This window comes from Trachurus japonicus, chromosome 14 (assembly GCF_045865225.1).
Source record: "Trachurus japonicus isolate A0001 chromosome 14, Traja_1.0".
Taxonomy (NCBI): Eukaryota; Metazoa; Chordata; class Actinopteri; order Carangiformes; family Carangidae; genus Trachurus; species Trachurus japonicus.
The window spans coordinates 32,650,969-32,667,049 of record NC_140920.1 but is presented as its reverse complement, the minus strand read 5'-3'; the positions used below and the strand labels follow the sequence as shown (position 1 = coordinate 32,667,049).

Below are 16,081 nucleotides of genomic sequence, written 5' to 3'. Positions count from 1 at the left end.
GTCCTCGTGAAGTGACCCAATTGCACCTTCCTACCTACTGGTCCTGTCTGAGAGCACCGATTTACCTGGCTGAAGCGCAAGAGCACCCTTCCTTTTGGGATTTTGCATAATATTGGCCCTTTAAAACACTTACCTTTACCGTTCTTACATTAATAACACATACATTTTCTGCTGTACAAAAATACCTTTATAAGTCAAGAATCATTCTGGGTGAACATAATTCAATAATAAGCAATCTGATAGAAAGGAAATGTATTTCCTTTAAACTTACAGGTGTGGTAGGATGGTCTGGTACCTGCTAACTAATCAGCTACTTGAACAATGTAGAGAGAGTCGTTGCTCAGGGCAACCATTCTGTTATCAAGTCACCTCTGGGACTTAGGGACTGGTCTTGACCCAGGATGGTTGGTTGACTCAGCACTTGATAGTCTTAATCAAGGAGTTGATGGCCTTGAATCAGGACTTGATGGTTTTGACTCAGGACTGTTAGTTTGCATTCAGGACTGTTGTTCTTGACTCATAACTTGACAGTCTTGACTCAGGACTTAATGGTTACTACTTGGGACTTGATGCCTTACTCAGGGCTGTTGTTCTTGACTCAGGACTTTATAGTTTTTACTCAGGACATGAGGAACATGTCTTTGAAGAGCACAGTCCTGAGTTCATGTTGAGGCGTCTCAATGAAATCTTGATGATTTCCAGTGCAGCTGTTTCCCAGCTGTTCTGTGCTGCCACCTGGTGGTTAAACTGCTGAGTTCTGCTTGAGAAGGATGTTCAGTTATTTCCAAAATCAACATCTTGGATTCAGAGTTTAGGGTTACTTAAAGCAGAAGTAAGCGGAATGTTTGTGTTAATATAAGTCTTAAATATTTATATCTTCCAACGGCAATCACTTACATAGAGTGTTTGGTCCGAAACACGGGTCTGTCAGTCACTCTGCTCTGCTGTAAGCCGAGGAGAAAACTTCTTGTATACTTCCTTGTATCCTACAACCTTTATCCAATGAGGAGAGAGAACGGCATGCAGGGCTGTGTGTGCAGTCAAGGGATGCGCGTGAATGTGGTGACGTAGGGACGAGGACCAATAGATCCATGACGAGGGCGGGGACTGCTAACTCCATCGGCTGACAGGCAGTTAGCCAAAACTCGCTTACTTCTGCTTTAAAGGGATAGTTCAACATTTTGGCAAATTGGCCCATTGCCATAATTGCTATAGTCATAGCAGTAGGTTCGTTACCTTTAATTGTAGGTGTAAGCTATTTTTAGTACAGCGGAGCGCAGCAGCTGGCTGCTCAGAGCTACGCTATGGAGGCTAAGGGAATTTCTTGGTTTCCCTCATTAAACTCATCAAATACAAAATCCCAAAACTCCACAGCGCTTTTGTAGACAAGTTGTGAGCTGCACAACCACCACGCTATGAGATAATGACGGAACAATACGAAACGGAGCCGTTTTCGAGGTAAATTCATACAAAACCGCTGATGCGCGTTGCGTTCAGGGACAGTTTTTCAGCAAGCAGTCTCCGTATTTACCCTGTATTTACCTCGAAAACGGCTCCGTTTCGTATCGTTCCGTCATTATCTCATAGCGTGGTGGTTGTGCAGGTCACAACTTGTCTACAAAAGCGCTGTGGAGTTTTGGGATGTTGAATTTGATGAGTTTAATGAGGGAAACCAAGAAATTCCCTTAGCCTCCATAGCGTAGCTCTGAGCAGCCAGCTGCTGCGCTCCGCCGTACTGAAAATAGCTTACAGCTACAATTAAAGGTAATGAACCTACTGCTATGACTATAGCGATTATGGCAATGGGCCAATTTGCCAAAATGTTGAACTATCCCTTTAAGTATCTCCAAATTTTTGAGTTCGAGTTTGAACTTGGGTATTTGTGATGATGGAGCTAAGTGAGAACTCAGAAAATCCAACTTCCAAGTTCTAATGAAACCCACAATGACACAGGAGTTAAAAGGGATATTTCAACATTTTGGCAGATTCGCCCACGGCTGCTGGGCGGAGTGATTTCAAAAGTGCAAGCAGTTCCGGGTATTTGCTTCATGTGTGGTAATGTTACATAATTATACATTATTCCATAGTGTGGTGAATGTGCATGTCACAACTTGTCCACCAGAGTGTTTTGGAGTTGTTGGATTGTGAATTTAGTGTGATGAGGAAAACGTGGAAATACCTTGCAGCTTGCGTACTAAAACCAGTTTGCACCAATAATTAAAGGTTATGAACCTACTGCTAAGGATTACGGCAATAGGCAAATTTGCCAAAATGTTGAAATATCCCTTTAACCTTAAGTGTTTGTTTCCACCTCTGGAGACAGATGTTGGTGAATAAAGGCACAGACTTTGATGAACTCAGTGATTCTTCTAGACTGCTAAGCAAACAGCTGCTGATGCTAGCTGGTCAGCAGCTGCTTCACACAGATGTTCATTCAAACTGCACAGATGTTCAGAGAAGAAGAATCAGTTTCCATCAGTGGTTTGTTTATTGCTGGTTTTACATTCATAAATAAAAACAGATGTTGAATAAAAGTCGCAGACAAGAGACTGTGTGTAGTTTACTGGCTTCATGTTTTATGGGATTTCTGGGTAATGAAGTCCTCTCACTGACAACAGGTCTCTTTATAAAACACACTGTGTTTATATTGACAGCTTTGTTTGTTCAGAGCAAATAAAGTTCACTTTTATGCTTAGTTTTCTACTCTAAACACAACACACACACCACACACATACACACACCAGCTGATGTATTACTGTGTGTCTCCTACAGGTGAACACCAGAACAACCTCATGCTCTGAAACTGACTCCGAGACTCTCTTCGTACCTGAAAACAAAACGGATGCTGCTCTGACTGTTGCTGTTGAGGGGACACATCACCATCAGAGCTGTAACTAACAGTTGTTGTTGTCATAATTAAAATCTTCTGATCTATTTCTTGTTGTACTTTTTTGTTGTTGACAAAACTCCTTGAGCTCCGTCATCTACAGACTCAGATCATAAAATCCTCTGTACCAGAGCTGCTGCGTCATCCTCAGACAGACCAACGTTTAAAGGCTCCAGAACAAAGGCTGCTGTGTGACTTGGTCCTCCGTATCCCATAATCCACTGCGTTCAGTCCTTTAACAGTCCAATCTGACTCTGGCGTCGACTGTTGTTGTTGTTGTTTTGGGGTTAAAGGCTGACCTGCCCCCTAGTGGAGAAATTGAGCCATGGTGTAGATCAGTGAGGTTGAGCTACAGGGGAATCCACAAGGCTAGCGTGCTAACAACTGCAGTGTTATCTACAGCATCTAAGCTTGATCGATCTCTGAGTTCACACTCACTGGCTGAGCTGGATGTTCCAGACGTCCTTCATGCCCTGATGACATATGTAGCCCCCCCCCCAGTGGGTCCACATCCCCTGATGCTAACACACAGCTTCCTATATGAACATGTTTGCTGTGGCGACTGTTTCAATCTGGGTGCAGGCATCAAACTTGTGACAGACTTTTTGGCATCAAAATAGATAAAACAGACAAATATAGAGATGCTGATTTCAGCATGTGCATTGAAAGAGAAAATTAAACAAGAAATAAAACATAAAAAAAGTCCAATTTCTCTACTTCTACTTCCTCCTGTTTCTCTGGACTCAGCAAAAAAGACCAAACAAAATATTTGCCAAAAAAGTTGAATAAAAGCAGATCAAGCCTTAAATGCTTATTTTTCCTTGGAGCCACTGCCTCCTCACGTGAAGAGGGTTAAAGTCTCATCAGTGGAAGCAGGTGAGATGTTCATGTTCAGTGACGTCCCTGCTTCTTCTTAAAGATCTTGTTGAAGGCGTGTCTCCGCCGGCTGCCTGACGACTCGCTCTCCTCGCCTCCGTTCTCCGCCACCGGACTCCTCCTGGCTGGGGGGTGGACGCCCGTCCCCCGGCCGCTGCCCAGCGAGCCGGACGAGCCGGAGGTGGAGAAGATGAGAGGGCCGTCTGCGGTGTCGGAGGAGACGCAGAGGGAGCGGGTGGAGCAGGAGGAGGCCAGGACCTCAGCGGGGCCCCTCAACTCCCCGAGGCTGGAGCTCTTCTCCAGGCCCCCTCCTCCTCCCCCCGCCAGCCCAGAAACCTGGCCGTGCTGGGGGTGGAGCCTGGACGACAGGAGGAAGGGCTTGGAGCTGTACAGGCCTCGGGATTCACCAGGTGGCAGAGGGAGGGAGGAGTCAGAGTCCGAGCGGTTCATGATGTCCCTGACAGAGAGAACAACGTCAGACGGCTGACAGATGCTAACGTGATCTCAGAGCTGAGCTTTTATTTAAAGCAGAAGTAAGCAGAATTTTTGTGTTAATATAAGTCTTAAATAGTTATATCTTCCAACGGCAATCACTTATATAGTGTAATGTAGTGTTTGGCCTGAAACACGGGTCTGTCAGTCACTCTGCTCTGCTGTAAGCCGAGGAGAAAACTTTCCTCGTATCCTACAACCTTTATCCAATGAGGGGAGAGAACGGCATAAAGGGGCGGTCCTCTCTGTGTGTGCAGCCAAGGGATGCGCGTGAATGTGGTGACGTAGGGACGAGGGCGGGGACTGCTAACTCCATCGGCTGACAAGAAGTTAGCCAAAACGACCGGATCGCTTACTTCTGCTTTAAGTTAGCATTCCACTCAAACAACCTCTGTGCAGTTAAAATGCTAATTATATGGTATACAAAGTAGTGACCTGGTCTACATGCTAACATCACTTTTAGTACATACAATGCTCACCATCTTAAAGGAATAGTTCAACATTTTGGCAAATGGACCCATTGCCATAATCATAGCAGTAGGTTTGTTACCTTTAATTGTTGGTCCAAGCTATTTTTAATGGCAGAGCAGAGCCACAAGCTGCTCAGAGCTACACTAGAGAGGCTCACAGGATTTCTTGGTTTCCCTCATCAAACTCATCAAATACACAATCCAACAACTCCGAAACGCTCTGGTGGACAAGTTGTGACCTGCACATTCACCACGCTATGAGATAATAACAGAACGTTACCAGACAGAGTTGTTTTTGAGGTAAATTCATGCAAAACCGCTTCCATTAGCCTCCCTAGCGTAGCTCTGAGCAGCTCGCCACTCTGCTCCACCGTTCTAAAAACAGTTTGCACTGACAAATAAAGGTAACTACCTACTTCTATGGCTATAGTGATTATGGCAATGGGCCAATTTGCCAAAATGTTGAACTATTCCTTTAACTCAGCTTGTTAGCATGCTAACTAATTGTCAACTGATTTAAAGAGTCTGGAGGTTTGTTCGGTGAAGTTTGTGAAAAAAAACATTCAAACTTCATTTGTATAAGTCTAGCATTTATTTTTGGGCAAAAGCCTCCAGACTCTACCTTTAAAGGCTGCACAAACTCTAAATTAGCCTCCTCATGCTCCACCAGGTTACCATGTCACGACTCATAGCTGCTGCACTGTAGTTGATCACAGCTCTACACGTTATCAGTATTGTTTTAACAACACAATAACAAACAATAAAAAACAATGCAATGATTGGACAATGCAAAGGTTCAAAGTTCTGGATTAAAAAATAAGCACAGTTAGAAAAGTTAGTGAGAGGAGTGAGAGAGGATGAGGTGATAAATAAGGATAAATAAGTAATGAAACAAAAGATCATGTCAAAATGTTCAGAAGAGATGTGGCTTGTGAAAAATGAGTCCAATATTTACTTGAGTTACTATGGGGCGAAAGAATCGACCATAATCTGTGTTCACGCTCACTTTTCTCATTGGAGTCAATAGACTCAAAACTGCTGCTGGTCTCCTAAAGGGGCGTATACAGGAAGTTGACTCGTCACTGGGGGTCTTGGTTTCTAAACCGTCTTTGATGAAACTGTTGGTCTGATTCATTCACATGTAGACCTGGTATGAAGACTCAAGACTGGGATCACACTCATACAACAAGCCCACCCCATTAAACAGTGAACTTTGACCCTGGGAGATGAACTCACACAGCCTGGATCCTGACCTCTGTGTATCTCTGTTAGATTTGGTTGGTCATGAATTAGACGCGAGTTCTTCAGCTGTGTTGAGTTAGTTCGTCAGTATCTTTTGAACAGTTGTGCGGGGGAGGGGAGGTACCCGAAGCTGCCGGAGCGACAGCGCTGCCTCCGGTTTGTCACAGCGCCCCCTGCAGACGGGAGACTGGACGCCTCCACAGAGTGGAAACAGGAAGATCGAAAGAGCAGAGCAGAGAAGTGGGCGGTGCTCTCAGTGTGGGAGGAGGCGGAGCCAGAGGGAGGAGGGGAGAAAGACAGGACAGGAGGGAGAGGAGGGGAGGCAGGGCCGATAGAGGGGTGAGACAGAGAGGAAGAGAGAGAGGGGAAGGGCACAGGGAGAAACTCCAGCTGGCCAATGGAGCGGCTGCGATTCTGCCGGGCGTGGCCACTGGGAGGGCGCGACGCTGTGAACAAGCCACGCCCCTCTGGTTGAGGTAAGTCTCGTCCTTCAACCAACCTCTGAGAACTGAAGGCCAGAGCGGGGTCTCCCATCCTCTGTCGCATGGGCATCAGACTCTGGGCTGCAGGAGAGGGAGGGAGGTTGAGAAAGTTAGACTGAGTTAGGTAGCTTTATTTTGAAAATCAGAAACAGAAAGTTCAGCTCATAACAGAGAGCAGATTCAAAGAGCAGTGTGACAAACTGATCAGAGCTTCATCATCAGCACAGAGACATAGTCCTTACATTTCAGTCATTTTATCTTTTGGAGATTTATTTTGAAATCTGCCTCTGTCTCTTGTTGTGACATCACAAAGTCACAGAAATCCTGATCCTGCTTTAACACAAACATCTACCTTTATACCGTATGGAGCTTTAATATAACATCTACCTTTATACTGTATAGAGCTTTAACACAAACATCTACCTTTATACTGTATGGAGCTTTAATATAACATCTACCTTTATACTGAATGGAGCTTTAACATCTACCTTTATACTACTGAAGATACAGTATGGAAGCAGTTTTCTCCTTGTAAATAATGTATAGCTAATGAAGTGAAGCCTCTAATGTCAATATGATATTTGAGGACAGAACAGCAACCTGGTTCTTAGAGCAGCTGCAGACCTGTGAGTGGAGGTTAGTGAGGAAACAGCTGTTAACACGTGTCTGCACACAGTGAGAGGAGGAGGAAGAGGAAGAGGAGGAGATTGTGAAGTGGGAACTCCTCTGGAAAACATCTGGACAGCTGTGTGATGTGACCGTACTGAGGAAGGAAGGTGGAGGAGAAGGAGGAGGAGTGAAAGGAGGAGTCACATGGACAGCTGTCGTCCGTCATGTTCAGACACGTCTGAGGTTTGGAAAAGTTTGAAGTTAACAAAGCTTCATTAGCTTTAGCTCTGTTAGCTTCACAGTGAGCTGAATTGTTCAATTTAAACCTCAAACACAGACAAACTGTCTGATCTTTGACCTCTTGCAGATGTTCATGTGATGCCTCCTGTGATTGATTCATATCTCTGCACGGGAGGTGGCTGAGGCAGGCTCACACCTCTGTTTCCATGGCAACAGACAGATTTTTGTGGGACGTTTGGATCAAATTCAGTTTTTTTTACCCTTTCTTTTCTGTACCTCAAGAATTTCATTAAATGTAATGTTTTTTTTCTTCATTTTGAGTAAGAAAAAAAATGACATAAAATGTCTTTATCAATTAATCAACAAAAAATAACGTCTCTGTTATTTTTCTTTTGTCCCTGCTGGTTTTGGAGGCATCGTTCAGAGGTATGGATCAGAAAGAGGCAGAGGCCAAAAGAGGGAGGGGCCAACCGGAGTGTTTCCATGGTGACTGGGTGTCTGCGATGCCACTCAGGGGCCAGAGGTCGCTCACTCGCCGGTCCATCTGCCATGCTGCGTCTGGGAGGAGCCAATCAAGAGAGAGATGCCAAATAAAGAGGGGACGGTGGTCTGTTTGTGTTGTGTTGAATGAACCTCAAGTGATCAGCTGGTCAGTGACACTGTCAGGTGATTAAAGGACGAGCTCTCATCACATTCCTGCATCACTGTCGACACACACACACACACACACACAAACACACCACACAAACACACCACATCCTGTCACTTCCTCTCTCTGCCTCTCAGCTCAGGTTAATAAACAGCTGCTCACTGTTAGAATGTCACTGTCAAAAACTGAAGCTGTAAATAAAGTTTGAGTTCAGATCTTTGACCAGCTGGAGAATATGTTGACAAGCTGCTCATATTGATCTAATGATGTGATGAACAGAAACCCAGTTGACTGCAGGTGGTAGGTAGAGAGATACTGCACTGACTACCAAACCATGTTGGCTCGGAGTGAACCCACGCCACCTGCTGGTTCCTCCAGGAGACTAAAGGTTCAGCCAGAGATTCCTTCTTGGATCTTACTGAATTCAGGTTTTTGGTTGAAGTTGAACCAGATGCTAAATAAGGTCTGAAACTTACTGTATTTGATGGGGACCGTTTCCAGTGGGGGATTAGTTCTTGTTTGAGGTGTGAGTGAGTCTAAATTAGTGGTTCCCAAACTTTTCACACTCCCGTACCCCTTCAGACATTCGACCTCTAGCCATGTACCCCCTGCTCTTGTGCACATTATATTTTAATTTTGATTTTTGTAACCAGAGCTCAACTTTCTTCAACTTTATCTTAATCTTAATCTTTATCTTTATCTTATAAAAAATATTATGAAATGTGTGACAGAGCGCAGGTCCTTCATCCCTGCAGCTTTCAGACTCCACAATAAGAGCTGCTCTCAGCACTAATTAATAATTAACATAATTATTTCAATTATGTGCAAAAATATTTCTATTTTTTCCTATTTATTATTTTGACTTAATCACAACATTAACCATACTCTATTACAAATACTGCTTTCTTTTGACTGCTATTGCTATCTGCTAATTATTATCTTTCTTTGCTGTTGTCTGTTGCTGCTCCCTGTAAATTTCCCCACTGTGGGACAAATAAACCATTATCTTATCTTATCTTATATAGTTGCAGAACCCCACTGTAATCCAAGATAAAGTTCATTCAGGCCAGATAAATATCAATATAACATATCAATAAGATCTAGTTTGATCTTCAGACTCACATTGCAATGTCCCAGGAGACAGGATGTCCTCATCCATGTCGTCCAGGTCGTCTGAGAGGAGCAGGTGCTGAGGGGTCGGAGGTCGCAGGCCGAGGAAGGCCGGGTCCAGGTTGAGGACGGCGGCCAGCGCACCCAGACCAGGGTTGTTGACCAAAGAGAAACCTGTCAAAGACTCAATCTGCTGCCAGCGGTGCAGCTTCTCCCGCAGGGCAGCCGTCACCTCGGCCAGGGCCTGTCTGATGGGGGGGGGGGGGGGCATCAAGTCATCTACTGTACTGTTTAGGTTATTGGATGTTTCACTCGAATTGAAACTTTGTTTTAATTCACGAGCTAATTAGAGGTGCTACTGTTGGGTCAGTGGAAAGATCTTGTTTGATCTTGTTAGAACATTGAAGTCTTAACATATGGTTCTAGAACTCCACCAGGAGTTTCTAGGTTCTCCTGAGGTTCTAACGTTCACTGAGATGGATCTACATGTCGTTTTTAACAAGGTTCTAGTGGTTATTGAGGAGGGCCTCAGAATTGTCCAGGATGACTAAAAGGTTGAGTATGATCCTGGGCTTGTTTAGAAAGTTTAGGGAGGTTTTATGGAATGTTTCAGTCCTTATCAAGAAGATACTAGTGGTCTTTGAGGAGGCTGTAGTGAACAGTGGGGAGTTCATAGTGTTCTTTTAGAGCCATTGTCACCAACCCATCAATTGAGATTAACTGATCGAACTTGGAGATTTTAGGTGTAGCACCCGAAATGAAAGAAGAACAAAAGCTACAATTTCCCTCCACGATGGGACAAGGTATTTGTCTCTACTTTGATGAAAGACAAGTCCTTGAGGTCTTTTAGAAGCTTATTCGTGTGTTTTAGTGTCTGTTAATGTCATACACAGCTAGGTCAAAGGTTGGGGTCGAAGGTCACTCACTTGGCAGTAAGGATCTTATGGTCGACGTCGTCCAACGAGGAGCTGTGAGCCACATGAAACGTCCCGAACAGAGAACTCCTCTTCTTCTTGATCTTCTCTGCCTGAAGCACCATCACCATCATCATCATCATATTAGTTCAATAGCTTAACACCAGCTCAATGGTTTAAACCTAGGTTATTAGGTCACCAGCTTCATTTTAACGTGTTAAGTTGAGCATCTTCAGCTCAGCAGTTTAATGTTCTAAATTTGTTAGTTTAACACAGCACAACTAAATAGCTCACATTAGCCTGTTCGTTTACAGGGATATTTCAACATTTTGGCAAATTCACCTATTGCCATAATCCCTATAGTCATAGCAGTAGGTTCATTACCTTTAAAGCTTCAACAATTATTCAGTCATATTTGCTGGAACTGTCACTATATTCTGATAGTCAGACATTAAATAGGTAGTTTAGGACAAAATCCAACTCCTCTGGCTCCACCCACAGCCTGTATTTGCCAAAATCCACCACAACCGAAGATTCTCCACCAGGTAGAGGGAGCTGGAGGAGTAGCCAATCGCAGCTCGTACACGTCGTAGTAAGCTGACGAAAGAAAGTGAAAGTAAAGTCCCCGACTTGGTCTGAAATTTCAAGATGATACACAGTCAGCTCCCTCGTTTCACCTCTGTCAACCCCCTCCCTCCCTCCACACACACAAGAAGAGTGTGTTTCATGGTGAGAGAGAGGTGAGATTGTTTTGGAGTCTCTGGTTGCTATGGATATGGTACATCTTTTGGTGTTTATGGCTACTTATTGGCTACCTAGGTTCATAAAGGGACCTGACAGAGTATTGTTTTGAAATTTCCGACCAAGTCGCAGAGTTTACTTTCACTTTCATCAACTTACCAACTGGAGCTTTAATTGTCGGTGCAAGCTGTTTTTCGATCGGTGGGGCAGAGACGTGAGCTGCTCAGCTAACACAACGGAGGCTCATGGTATTTCCATGTTTCCCTCATCTAACTAAATACACAATCCAACAACTCAAAAACACTCTTGTGGACAAGTTGTTACCTGCACATTCACCACGCTATGAAATAGTAACGTATAATCATGTAACATTACGACACATGAAGCAAATACTTAGAACTACTTGCTTTTTAAATCACTCCGCCCAGCAGCCGTGTCTGGAATGTAGTTCCAGTTACACATTTGCCTTGAAAACAACTTTGTCTTATAATGTTACATTATTATATCATAGTGGTGAATGTGCAGGTCACAACTTGTCCATGAGAGCATTTTGGAGTTGTTGGATTGTGTATTTGATGAGATTGATGAGGGAAAGGCGAAAATATCACGCGCCCTGTAGAGCTCACGTCTCTGCCCTGCTGATCTAAAAACAGCTTGCACTGACAATTAAGGGTAATGAACCTACTGCTATGACTATAGGGATTAACATTAGCTCAAGAAATGAATGTTAGAGCTATAGATTAACTCCCACATCTCCTTCCCTTGTGTGTGTGTGTGTGTGCTCCTCACCCCCTCCCTGGCCTGCAGCAGCTGTCTCTCTGCACTCTGTTTCTTGATGTTGTAGTACTGAACTTCAATCTCGTGGGTCAGCTGCAGCCACGACTGCAGAGCCTCCGGCAGCGCCCAGTGAGCCCGCGACTCCAGCTCTCGCTCCGCCTTCCTCAGTGCCATACGCACCTGCAACACACACACAGGATGAATCCATCAACCTGGAGACTTGTGGTGTGTGGTCGGGTGTTGCCACGGGGACTGCGGTGGCGGTGGGCGTGGCCTACCTGCTCCAGCTCCTCCTCGGCGTACCTCTGGCGGCTCCTCTCGTTCTCCGTTCCCTCTCGGAGATCTCGGAGACGCTGAGCTTCCTGTTTGGCCGAGTCGATCTCAATCCTCAGCTCCTCCTCCACCTTCACCTTCTCCACCTGGACGCTAAGCTGCTCCTCCTGAGCCTGCTGCAGCCTGCAGACACACAGCACAGTGGCTTTATCATACCTGTGTACCAGTGTGTACCAGCATTTATCTGTATTAGTGTGTACCAGTGTGTAAGAGCATGCATATGTGCACCAGTGTGTGTTTAACAGTGTGTACCTATGTGCACCAGTGTGTAACAGTGTGTACATATGTGCACCAGTATGTGTGTAACAGTGTGTACATATGTGCACCAGTGTGTAACAGTGTGTACCTATGTGCACCAGTGTGTAACAGTGTGTACCTATGTGTACCAGTGTGTAACAGTGTACATATGTGCACCAGTATGTGTGTAACAGTGTGTACATATGTGCACCAGTGTGTAACAGTGTGTACATATGTGCACCAGTGTGTAACAGTGTACATATGTGCACCAGTGTGTAACAGTGTGTACATATGTGCACCAGTGTGTAACAGTGTGTACCTATGTGTACCTGAGGTTCTGTGCTTTTCAGTGTCAGATTGATAATTTAATCATTTAACGAGTATTAGTGCCAGCAGAGGGAGCTGTGACACAGTCTGTGACCGTGTGTGTGTGTGTGTGTGTGTGTGTGTGCTATTTTGATAGAATGAAAGGAACGCACACAAACTCCAGTGCTGAGGGAATAAAGAGAGGAACTAGAGTTGATGCTTCACTTGATCCCCATGGATCTGCTGTGTGTGTGTGCATGTGTCTCTGTATGTTTATTATCTGTGTGTATGTGTGTGTGTCTGTAACAGTATATCTGTCCTCAGCATGTCAGCACCTGTTTGACTGTGATTTACTGTCGGTGACACTGACACACAGCAGCAGTACTCACTGAGTACTCACAGGACTCACAGGAGAGTTGTAGTAATATTTGTGCGGAAACAAATCTGTTGAACAATATTATGGAGCTAGTATTACTTGTAACACTGGTAGCTGTACTGCACTGTAAACAATAGTAGCAGTAACAGCTGCAGTGCTAGAAGTAACAGTAGTAATAACACTAGTATTACTGGAAGCTGTAACAGTACCAATAGGAATAATGGTGTTAATTGTAGTATTAGTCACTTAACAGTAACCATAGCAACAGGATTACTGTGGGTAGTCATAACCAAAGTAACAGCCAACAGTTGTAGTAGTACAGAGAAGTGTGTGAAGTAAAACAACATGTTTCAACATGTCACTGTGTGTGTGCGTGTGTGTGTGTGTGTGTGCGTGTGTGTGTGTGTGTGTGAGCACCATGAGCTGCGGCTATTCTTTGTCCATATAAGGACTTCAGACAGAAAGCTTCAGCAAAGACTGTTCTCTCTCACACACACACACACACACACACACACACACACACACACACACACAGTAGATGGGCTGTTTCCTCTCATGCTGTTGAAAGCTTCATGTGTAATTATGTGACTTAGGAAATGAGTGTGTTCATCAGCAGGTCTTAGATCAGAGCTGGACCAGGACCAGTGCTGCTCCAAACAGTAGCAGCAGTATTAATAATAGTAACAGTAGTACTAATAGTGTTTGGGTGGGTGAGTGGGTGAGTGGGTGAGTGGGTGGGTGGGTGGGTGGGGGGGGGATTCTGACCCCCCCCCCATTCCCCCGGGGGACAGAGCTGCTCTCACTTCTCCTGCAGGTCCAGCAGACTCTGCTCTGCTCTCTGCAGACCCTCCAGGTCCTTCATCAGGCGGCCCAGGTCGTCTCTGGACTTCCTGGTCTGGACGTAGGCAAACCAGCAGCCGCCGAGAGCCATCAGCACCGACAGACCCAGGACCAGGTCCTTCCATTGGCTCTTTTGGTCTGCACACACACACACACACACACATTAATAAATGCATGTCAAAGCTGTCAAAGTTGAAGTGATATGCATACAAAACATTTGACCTTTGACCCGCAGTCTGAATCAGTTGTCACTGTTCATGGGTCATGTTTAATAAAGTTACATTTGTTTAAAGCAGCACATCGGTCCATTATGCACATATATATAACAACTGAGAAATATGATAAGAAAATAAGATGCAAAACATGTGACCAATTTGTAATTGATGCTTTTTGTATTGATTGACAGCCTTAATATGGGCACACACACAGAAACACACAGACACACACAGACACACACACAGACCTGGTGGTGGTCCAAACAGCACGATGTAGAGTGCTTTGAGCTGCAGTTTCTGTGAATGACTTCTGTCTAAAATCTTCAACACCATCAGTGTCAGGGTGGTGTTCTTCACTGCCAGCCTGGGGGGGGGGGGGACAGGTTATTAAACTGAACAGGAAGTGGACGGCCAGGAACAAACACTGTGGCGGCCGCAACTCTGACGCAACACTGAGTGTTCAAGGATAGTGGGACATCTGAGCTCTGCAGTCACTTGACTGATACTTAGAATCGTTAATAATCAATTCATCCAAATGAAACTGATGGACAGACGGACTTGAAGACAGGTACGATATAGTAACGACACAAGCGTGGCTGTTACCTGGGTAACGCTTTGCCGTCGAGCTGGAGTTTCCTGAAGGTCTCAGTGTATTGAGGAAGCTCCACACTGACGAGCAGCCAGTCCTCCACCTGCTCCACCGTCCAGTTATATACTGCACACACAAACACACACACACACACACCAACACTTTACATCTTGAGTGTGAACACCAGTGAAGGTAATGAAAATGGAGACCATGCTGGAGCTGAATGAGCTGAAACTAAAGGTCCAGTGTGTAATAATTGGCAATGTTTAGTGGCTAAATCTGAATATACTACCAATTACTGTAATATATTTGAATAAGTGTGTACTCGTTATAAAATAAAATTTGTTTTACACACTGGACCTTTAAAAACAGTTCCGCAGTTACCGTTTCTACATGGAACTTTATTTTGGAAGGACATCAGAGATGATGACATCACCAGGAAGTGACATCACACTGAATCTAAAACGTGTGCTGTTTCTTGTTTGTAACCAGCTGTTATTCATTCTAAAAATAAGCTTTCTCCTCTCCATGTGTTTGTAGTTTCGTCTTTTCTGACATCGCTGCGGAGACTAATGGAGCGGGAAAATTAAGTGGCTCCAAAAATAGGCTTTTATTTTTACACATTTGTCCTTTTTAATCTCTCCAACCGCTCTGTTGTTTTGCCTTTTTTGTTGTATGTTCAGTTTTTGTGTCTCTTTACCCCCTCCTTTCATTTTTCCTTCTTCAACTTGGACTCTGATGTTTCTAACAAACTCAAATGTGTAATTTCTAGGGTCACTGAGCTGATGATGGCAGCATGGAATAAATAATTGTTGAACAATCTGCAGTTAGTTTCACTGCTGATTTTGTCCCAGCAGCAGCCAGTGTGGTGGGGAAGAGGTACAACATCCTCTGTTCCCCCAACAATAATGACTCTCCATGGACCTGGTCCTGTTGAATGTCTCTGTCTGATGCTGACTTCGTTTATACAGCTGGAATCTAAACACTGTCCAGCACTGCAGTGTCACATGATACAGCAGTTAAACACCACAACAGGGTGAAATGAAGCCGAGGGTGGTTTAACTATAAAAACTTGTATAAAGACTCGTATTTAGGGATGCTGTGTGGTCGAGTGGTTAGAGAGCATGTCCCATGTTGGCATATGCCTGAGACGCTGATCGCCAGTCCAACTCCCAACAGAGACCATCCCTCGCACAGTCTCTCAACATTCTTTCATGTGTCTCTACACCAGTGTTTTTCAACTTTGGGGTCAGGACCCCATGTGGGGTCACCTGGAATTCAAATAGGCTCGCCTGAAATGTCTAGTAATTGATTTTAAAAAATTACTGATAAAAATGTTTTTTTAAGTAATTATTATTCTTTTTAAAATTATGATTAAAAAACACCAGACACAATCTTAAAGCAGATATCACTGGCACGGCCGTTTCGGCTAATGCTGCGTTCAAGGCAGGCTTTTGAAACCGTAAGTTACAGCTTCAAGTCACAACTACGACTTGGTAGCGTTCCAGGTAACCCGTAGCTCGTGTTTTTACCGTCCTGTTGTCTGTGAAAGTTCCCTATAACGGCCACTCGTAACTTCCGACCCGTGAACTCGTACCAGATCGAACTGGTATGACTTCACAGGAAGGAAAAACACAAAGTACGAGTTTCCGTGAACGCACCATGAGTTAGCAGCCCCCGCCCTTGTCAGGCATCA

General features: G+C 44.5%; 1 protein-coding gene across 5 annotated transcripts in view; it reads right to left on the bottom strand.

Moving 5' to 3' along the window:
• Window positions 1–3,554: 3,554 nt before the first annotated feature.
• The window catches only part of LOC146975139 (stromal interaction molecule 1-like), a 48,923-nt gene continuing 36,396 nt past the window's right edge, over window positions 3,555–16,081 (bottom strand). Inside the window, exons 3-12 of one of the 5 annotated variants that reach the window (XM_085798827.1) lie at window positions 14,400–14,511; window positions 14,045–14,160; window positions 13,545–13,719; window positions 11,768–11,945; window positions 11,502–11,669; window positions 9,984–10,084; window positions 9,070–9,305; window positions 7,770–7,856; window positions 6,467–6,530; window positions 3,555–4,220 (exon numbers count right to left, since the gene is read on the bottom strand). In XM_085798827.1, the coding sequence (XP_085654953.1) occupies window positions 3,779–4,220; window positions 6,467–6,530; window positions 7,770–7,856; window positions 9,070–9,305; window positions 9,984–10,084; window positions 11,502–11,669; window positions 11,768–11,945; window positions 13,545–13,719; window positions 14,045–14,160; window positions 14,400–14,511 (1,679 nt within the window). In that variant the 3' untranslated portion in view covers window positions 3,555–3,778. The remainder of the gene's footprint in view (window positions 4,221–6,466; window positions 6,531–7,769; window positions 7,857–9,069; window positions 9,306–9,983; window positions 10,085–11,501; window positions 11,670–11,767; window positions 11,946–13,544; window positions 13,720–14,044; window positions 14,161–14,399; window positions 14,512–16,081) is intronic. The other 4 variants (XM_085798823.1, XM_085798824.1, XM_085798825.1 and 1 more) reach the window with 4 other exon arrangements.